This window comes from Coloeus monedula (assembly GCF_965178545.1).
Source record: "Coloeus monedula genome assembly, contig: HAP1_SCAFFOLD_870, whole genome shotgun sequence".
Taxonomy (NCBI): Eukaryota; Metazoa; Chordata; class Aves; order Passeriformes; family Corvidae; genus Coloeus; species Coloeus monedula.
In genome coordinates, this window is record NW_028120166.1 from 1 (window position 1) to 7,651 (window position 7,651).

At 66.2% G+C, this 7,651-nt stretch overlaps 1 protein-coding gene across 1 annotated transcript; it reads right to left on the reverse strand.

Moving 5' to 3' along the window:
* Positions 1-741: 741 nt before the first annotated feature.
* Positions 742-6,471, reverse strand: SLC5A5 (solute carrier family 5 member 5; the record flags this gene model as incomplete). Its single annotated transcript, XM_082303703.1, has 10 exons — positions 742-812; positions 1,765-1,877; positions 1,969-2,057; positions 3,428-3,557; positions 4,304-4,444; positions 5,206-5,360; positions 5,467-5,534; positions 5,625-5,676; positions 5,902-5,967; positions 6,106-6,471. Coding segments are annotated over 10 exons (1,251 nt in total), but the record flags the coding sequence as incomplete, so codon positions are not given.
* Positions 6,472-7,651: the final 1,180 nt, after the last annotated feature.

Consider the following 7,651-nt stretch of genomic DNA (forward strand, 5'->3'; position numbering starts at 1 on the left):
GGGGCTCTTTGGGGTTTTTGGGGTCTTTGGGGTCTGAGGGGTTTTGGGGCTCTTTGGGGTCTTTGGGGCCTTTGGAGTCTGAGGGGTCTGGGGGGTCTTTGGGGTCTTTGGGATTTTGGGGCTCTTTGGGGTCTTTGGGGTCTTTGAGGTTTTTGGGGTCTGAGGGGTTTTGGGGCTCTTTGGGGTTTTTGGGTTCTTTGGGGTCTCAGGGAGGGAGGGGATTTGGGGTCGCTTCAGGGGGTTCCTGGCACAACCCCAAATCCCCGTCCTCGAGGGCTCTCCCGGTGCCAGCAGAGCGTGGCCGTGTCCCTGCTTGGATGGGCACTGACACCATGGGGGGGGGGGGATTTGGGGTTTTTTATGGGGCAGAAGGTGAGGGAGAGGATTTGGGGTCGCTTCAGGGGGTTCCTGGCACAACCCCAAATCCCCGTCCTCGAGGGCTCTCCGGGTGCCAGCAGCGCGTGGCCGTGTCCCTGCTTGGATGGGCACTGACACCATGGGGGGGGGGATTTGGGGTTTTTTATGGGGCAGAAGGTGAGGGAGGGGATTTGGGGTCTGGGGGGGCTCTGGAAGGTGCCTGGCACAGCCCCAAATCCCCGTCCTCGAGGGCTCTCCGGGTGCCAGCAGCGCGTGGCCGTGTCCCTGCTTGGATGGGCACTGACACCATGGGGGGGGGGGGATTTGGGGTTTTTTATGGGGCAGAAGGTGAGGGAGGGGATTTGGGGTCTCGGGGGGTCTCACCTGCAGGACGCCCCCCCCCAGCAGCGAGGAGAGAGCGGCCACGGTGATGCACGAGGTGCCGAAGGTGAGAGCTGTGGGAATGTGGGAACGGGTCGGGATGGGATTTATGGGGTGGGTGGGATTTATGGGATGGGGTGGGATGGGATCTGTGGGATGGGATGGGATGGGATGGGATGGGATTTATGGGATGGGATGGGATTTGTGGGATTTATGGGATTTATGGGATGGCACAGCCCGGCACATCCCAGTTTGGAATAACACATCCCAGCTGAGGGTGCCATATCCCATGTTGGGGTGCCCCATTCCAGGTTGGGGTGCCACATCCCAGGTTCGGGTGCCATACCCCAGGCTGGGGTGCCCCATTCCAGCCGAGGGTTCCTCATCCCGGGTTGGGGTGCCCCATCCCATGTTGGGGTGCCCCACCCCAGCCGCGGGTGCCATATCCCATGTTGGGGTGCCATATCCCATGCTGGGTTGCCATATCCCATGTTGGGGTGCCCCATGCCAGGTTGGGTTGCCATACCCCAGCCGCGGGTGCCCCATGCCAGGTTGGGGTGCCATATCCCGGGTTGAGTTGCCCCATCCCAGGTTGGGTTGCCATATCCCATGTTGGGGTGCCCCACCCCAGCCGAGGGTGCCATATCCCATGTTGGGTTGCCATATCCCAGCTGAGGGTGCCCCATCCCAGGTTGGGGTGCCCCACCCCAGCCGCGGGTGCCCCATGCCAGGATGGGGTGCCATATCCCATGTTGGGGTGCCCCATCCCATGTCGGGGTGCCCCACCCCAGCCGGGGTGCCCCATCCCAGATTGGGGTGCCCCATCCTATGCTGGGGTGCCCCATCCCATGCTGGGTTGCCATATCCCATGCTGGGTTGCCATATCCCATGTCGGGGTGCCCCATCCCATGTCGGGGTGCCCCACCCCAGCCGGGGTGCCCCATCCCAGATTGGGGTGCCATATCCCATGCTGGGTTGCCATATCCCATGCTGGGTTGCCCCACGCCAGCCGCGGGTGGCACTCACAGAGCCCTTTGCCGATCAGCGCCAGCCTCCTCGGGGACAGCGCCGGCAGCCGCGGCCGCACGAAATCCTCCACGGTGACGGCGGCCATGGCGTTGATGGACGTGGACGCCGTGCTGGGCACCGGGAGAGCCCGGTCAGCCCCGCGGGGGCACCGCGGGTGGCACCCCCTGCGCGGGGTCCCTGCGCCGGGCACCCCCTCCTCACCTCAGGGTCCCGCTGTAGGCGCACGCCAGGAACAGCCCCGGCACCCCCGGGGTGCTCTCGAAGATGTCCAGGACCAAATAGGGCATGTACTGTGGGGGGAAGGGGGTAAAGGGGGACCCCAAAACCTTCCGGGACCCCAAAAGCTTCTGGGATCCCTTTATCTCCCAGCCCGCTGTCTCAGGGGGTGCTGGAAGGGGATGGGACCCCAAAATCCCGCCTGGGACACCTTCAACCTCCCACCCCACAGCCTCAGAGGGGGCAGGATCACAGGGGACCCCAAAACCTTCTGAGATCCCCCCCAAAGTCTCATCCTGCTGCCTCAGGGGGTGCTGGAGGGATCAGGACCCCGGGGGACCCCAAAACCACCCTAGGACACCCTCAACCTCCCACCCCACAGCCTCAGAGGGGGCAGGACCCCAGGGGACCCCAAAACCTTCTGAGAGCCCCCCAAAGTCCCAGCTCGCTGCCTCAGGGGGTGCTGGAGGGATCAGGATCCCAGGGGACCCCAAAATCCCCCCTCAACCTCCCACCCCACAGCCTCAGAGGGATCAGGATCCCAGGGGACCCCAAAACCTTCTGAGATCCCCCCAAAGTCTCAGCTCGCTGCCTCAGGGGGTGCTGGAAGGGGACAAAGCCCCAAGGGACCCCAAAATCCCCCCTCAACCTCCAACCCCACAGCCTCAGAATGGGCGGGACCCCAGGGGACCCCAAAACCTTCTGAGATCGCCCCAAAGTCCCAGCTCGCTGCCTCAGGGGGTGCTGGAGGGATCAGGATCCCCAGGGGACCCCAAAACCCCCCTGTGACCCCAAAACCCTCCCACCCCACCACCTCAGGGGGTGCTGGAGGGGGCCGGTACCATGGGGACCCCAAAACGCCCCCTGTGACCCCTGTACCCCCCATCCCACTGCTTTTGGGAGGTGCTGGATGGATCAGGAACCTCCGGGACCCCAAAACTCTCTGGGACCCCCTTCAGCCTCCCACGCTGCTGCCCCAGGGGTCCTGGAAGGGGCAGAACCCTGTGGGACCCCCAAAACCCCCTCTGGCCCCACTGCGTTGGGGGTCCTGGAAGGGGGAAGGAAGATCCCCGAGGGACCCCAAGCCAGCGGGTCCTGGAAGGGGGAAGGACCCTGTGAGACCCCAAACCCCTGGAGGGGTCCTGGAAGGGGGAAGGACCCTATGAGACCCCAAACCCCTGGAGGGGTCCTGGAAGGGGGAAAGACCCTGTGAGACCCCAAACCCCGGGGGGGTCCTGGAAGGGGGAAGGACCCTGTGAGACCCCAAACCCCGGGGGAGTCCTGGAAGGGGAAAGGACCTGTGAGACCCCAAACCCCTGGAGGGGTCCTGGAAGGGGGAAGGACCCTGTGAGACCCCAACGTCCTGGAAGGGGTAAGGACCCTATGACACCCCAACCCCCGGCGGGGTCCTGGAAGGGGGAAGGGGGGTCCGGGGGGGCCGTACCTGGTCGGGGGCGGAGATGGCCCCGGCCAGGAGGGGGTCGCAGTCCCGGTAGAGCGCGAACATGACGAGGCCGCAGGAGACCGCGCTGCTCACGATGCAGAACAGCCCCACTTGATTGACCAGCAGCGCCCTGCGGGCACCGGGGCTCAGCGGGGCCCTGCCAGGGTCTGCGCAGGGCAAAGGAAGGGGTGGCAGGTCCTGGCAGGGGGGTAGGGGTCATTGGGAGGGCTCGGGGCTCAGTCCGTGCTGGGGCTGTGCAGGGTCCGTGTGGGGATTTCGGGTGAATTCAGGGTTCAGAAAGGGGTGCGGGGTCCTTGAAGGGTCTGCGCAGGGGAAAGGAAGGGGTGGCAGGTCCTGGCAGGGGGGTAGGGGTCGTACAGGGTCCGTACAGGGGTGCTGGGTCCTTGCAGGGGCTGTATAAGGGCAATGCAGGTCCTTGCAGGGGTGCAGGGGCAAGGCGGGGGTGCAGGGTCCTTGCAGGGTCTGTGCAGGGGGTTCAGGTCAATTCAGGGTCCTTGCAGGGGTGCAGGGTCCTTGCAAGGGTGCAGGGACCTCGTAGGGTCCTTGCAGGGTCTGTTCAGGGGCCGTGCAGGGCTTTCAGATGAATTCAGGGTCCATAAAGGGTCCTCCCAGGGGTGCTGGGTTCATTGCAAGGTCCTTGCAGGGGTATCAAGTCAATTCAGGGTCCAGAAAAACCTGCAGGCTCTGTGCAGGGTCCTTACAGGGTGCCAGGTCCTTACAGGGTGCAGGACCCACGCAGGGAACAAAGCAGCACCCAACGCATCCCCTCACCCCCCCCGCGAACCCACAGAGCGGGATCCGGACAATTCCCGGGATCCAGGAGATCCCTGGGATCCGGAGCAGGCCCGGACTCACATCTTGGCCTCCCTCTCGCTCCTGCAGGCCACGTAGCGCTGCACCTGCGCCTGGTTGACGCCGTACATGGAGAGCCACACCACGGTCCCGCCCAGCAGCAACGTCCAGGCCGTGTAGCGGCTCCGCGGGTCCGGGTTGAAGCTGGGCACGGACCCCCGGTGCCAGGGGGAGAGGTCAGAGGGGCTGGGAGTGACCCCCAGAATCCAGGACAGGGAGGGTGAGGGGCTGGGAGTGACCCCAGAATCCAGGAAAGGGGGGGAGAGGGGCTGGGAGTGACCCCAGAATCCAGGACAGGGAGGGTGAGGGGCTGGGAGTGACCCCAGAATCCAGGAAAGGGGGGGTGAGGGGCTGGGAGTGACCCCAGAGCTCAGGGCAGGGGGGGAGAGGGGCTGGGAGTGACCCCAGAATCCAGGAAAGGGGGGGAGAGGGGCTGGGAGTGACCCCCAGAATCCAGGAAAGGGGGGAGAGGGGCTGGGAGTGACCCCCAGAATCCAGGACAGGGAGGGAGAGGGGCTGGGAGTGACCCCAGAATCCAGGAAAGGGGGGGAGAGGGGCTGGGAGTGACCCCCAGAATCCAGGAAAGGGGGGAGAGGGGCTGGGAGTGACCCCTCAACAGGGGGGAGAGGGGCTGGGAGTGACCCCCCAGCACCCCCGGGACAGGGGGGAGCAGGGTCCCCACCCCGAGGGCTTTGGGGGGACACAGTGACCCCCCAGCACCCCCGGATAGAGGGAGCGGGGTCCGCACCCCGAGGGCTTTGGGGGGACACAGTGACCCCCCAGCACCCCCGGATAGAGGGAGCAGGGTCCGCACCCCGAGGGCTTTGGGGGGACACAGTGACCCCCCAGCACCCCCGGATAGAGGGAGCAGGGTCCGCACCCCGAGGGCTTTGGGGGGGACTCACTCGGCGAAGTTGACCCTGGAGCCGTTGGCGGCGATGCTCAGCACCTCGGCGGGACCCCCCACCAGCTGCACCCCGCGGATGGCGATGGCGACAAAGCCCGCGAGCATCACAAACACCTGGAACACGTCGGTCCAGATGACAGCCTTCATCCCGCCCTGCGCCACAGCGAGCCGGGGCTGAGCTCCGGGAACACCCCCGGGACACCCCGGGGACACCCCCGGGGACACCCCCGGGGACACCCCCCGGCTCTCCCTCACTCACTATGGTGGTGTAGAAGGTGCAGATGACCCCCGTGGACAGCAGGGACGCCCAAATGTCCAGGCCGGTCACTGGAGAGGAAGGGGAGGTGCTGAAGGGGGGGAAAAGTCACCTGGAGAGGGGGGACAGGGACGAGGAGCAGCCCCCTCGAGCCACCCCACCTTGGTTTAGGATCAGGGCGGGCGCGTAGATGACGATCCCCGTGTAGAGCATCTGTGGGAAGAGGGGTGACAGCAGGTGACCCCGCGGGGATAGCGCTGCCCAAAAAGCTCGGGCTGGGCAAACACGGAGGTTTTCACTCCAAACAGCGCTCCCGCCGCGCTCCGCTCGCTCGGAGCCAGGCAAAACACGAGCACGGGAACGGGGACGCTTGCCAAGGGCTCAGGGCAGCGCTCCCCGCCGTGTCCCCGCGCTGTCCCCGAGCCCCGCCACACGCACCGTGGCCACCACGTACTGCACGGTCCCGCACAGCCGCACGCTCCTGCTGAAGCGCCGCTCCAGGTACTGCCACAAAGGACAAGGAGAACGTCGGGGGCCACCCCGGCACCGCCACACCGCCATGTCCCCTGCCATGTCCCCTGCCATGTCCCCTGCCATGTCCCCTGCCATGTCCCCTGCCATGTCCTCCCCCGCCGCGCCCACCTCGTAGGTGCTGGTGAGCCCCAGGCGGTAGAAGACGGGCAGGAAGAGCTGCGCCGTGAGCACGGTGTTGATGAGCTGCGCCAGGCACATCCAGAGGAATTTGGTTCCGTAGCGGAACGCCTCGGCCGGCACTCCCAGCACCTGGATGGCCGACATGAAGCTGGCGGACAGCGAGAGCCCCACGGGCAGCGCCGACATCCGTCTGCCCCCCGTGAAAAAATCCTCCGAGGTTTTCTGGCCGCCCTTGGCCAGGCCGTGGAAGAGCCCGATGCCCGTGGAGATGAGCAGCATCAGCCCGAAGACGCCGTAATCCCACAGGCTGAAGGTGAGGTCCCGCACGTCCCGGAGTCCCTCCGGAGCTGACATGGTCACTTCAGGCTGGGGACAACCCCAAACCGGGCACCTGAGGGAGGACGGGGATGCGGGGACTTCAGGCGAGGTTAGGCCGGGGCTCGGCGGCAGCGACGCATCCGAGGGGGAGAGAGCTCCTTGGAATGGGCGCTCCAAGGGGAAAGCAGCGAGCGCGGAGCGGGGAGCAGGGTTTTTGTGCCCCACCCCGTGCGGTCTGTGCCCTTCCCAGGCAGGAGCCGTGCCAAGGGGTGCAAAAGGGCAGAGTCCGACGAGGAACAGCCAGAATTTGGCTGGGGAATTGCCCCAGGAGCAGCCAGAATTTGACACGGGAATTTCCCCGATCCCTCTCGGTTTGGAGCAGGGAGCAGCCCCCGGTCCGGCTGCTCCGGCCGGCGGCTCCAGGGAAGCGTCAGCACCCAAAGGACACGGCCGGGAGGGAGCGACCCCTCCCCAAACCGCCACAAACAAGGAGGGGCAGAGCCTCCGGCGGAGCCAAATTTATCTCCAGCCGAGAGCAAAAAACAACAAACCCTAAGGAAACCTTTACCCAGAAGGAGCAGGTTGTTTGCCGGCAGAGCGGGACAGACCGGCTGCCGAGCCCGGGGAGCAGGGCGGGGGCTGCCTGGGGGTCCCTGGGGGTCCCTGCGACGTTCTCAAAAGGCGTCGAGGGGCCGGCCGTGCCTCGGGCTGCTCCGGCGGGTGGGAGGCAGGTTCAGAGCGTCGGGGAGGGACCCTCGACGGGGAGGATGGAGCTGTCGGAGGCCACGGCCATAACCCCTTCCCTCCCGCACGGCCCCGGTGCCGCGGAGCTCCCTGGCCCCGGGAGCGCGGCGGTGGCGGGACGGGACGGCGGCGGCTGTCGGGATACGTGGCACCGGGCGTGGGGCTGGCCCCGCTTCCTCATTCCCTGACACAAACGCCACTTTGTCCCGCCCGGTCCCTGGTCAGGTTTGGGAATTTCCACCCCGTCACCTCAAACCCCGCGGATGAGGTTGGGGTTGGGGCAGGGGAAGAGCGCTGAGGTGGGGACAGAGCTGCTGTGCGGGCAGTGTGTCCTCGGATGTGGCACGGTCCCCTCCGAGGTGTCACCACGGGGGCACCGTCCCCGTCTGAGGCATCACTGCAAGGTCACTGTCCCCTACACAGCATCACCACGAGGTCACTGTCACCTCCTCGAGGTCATCACCGTGAGGTC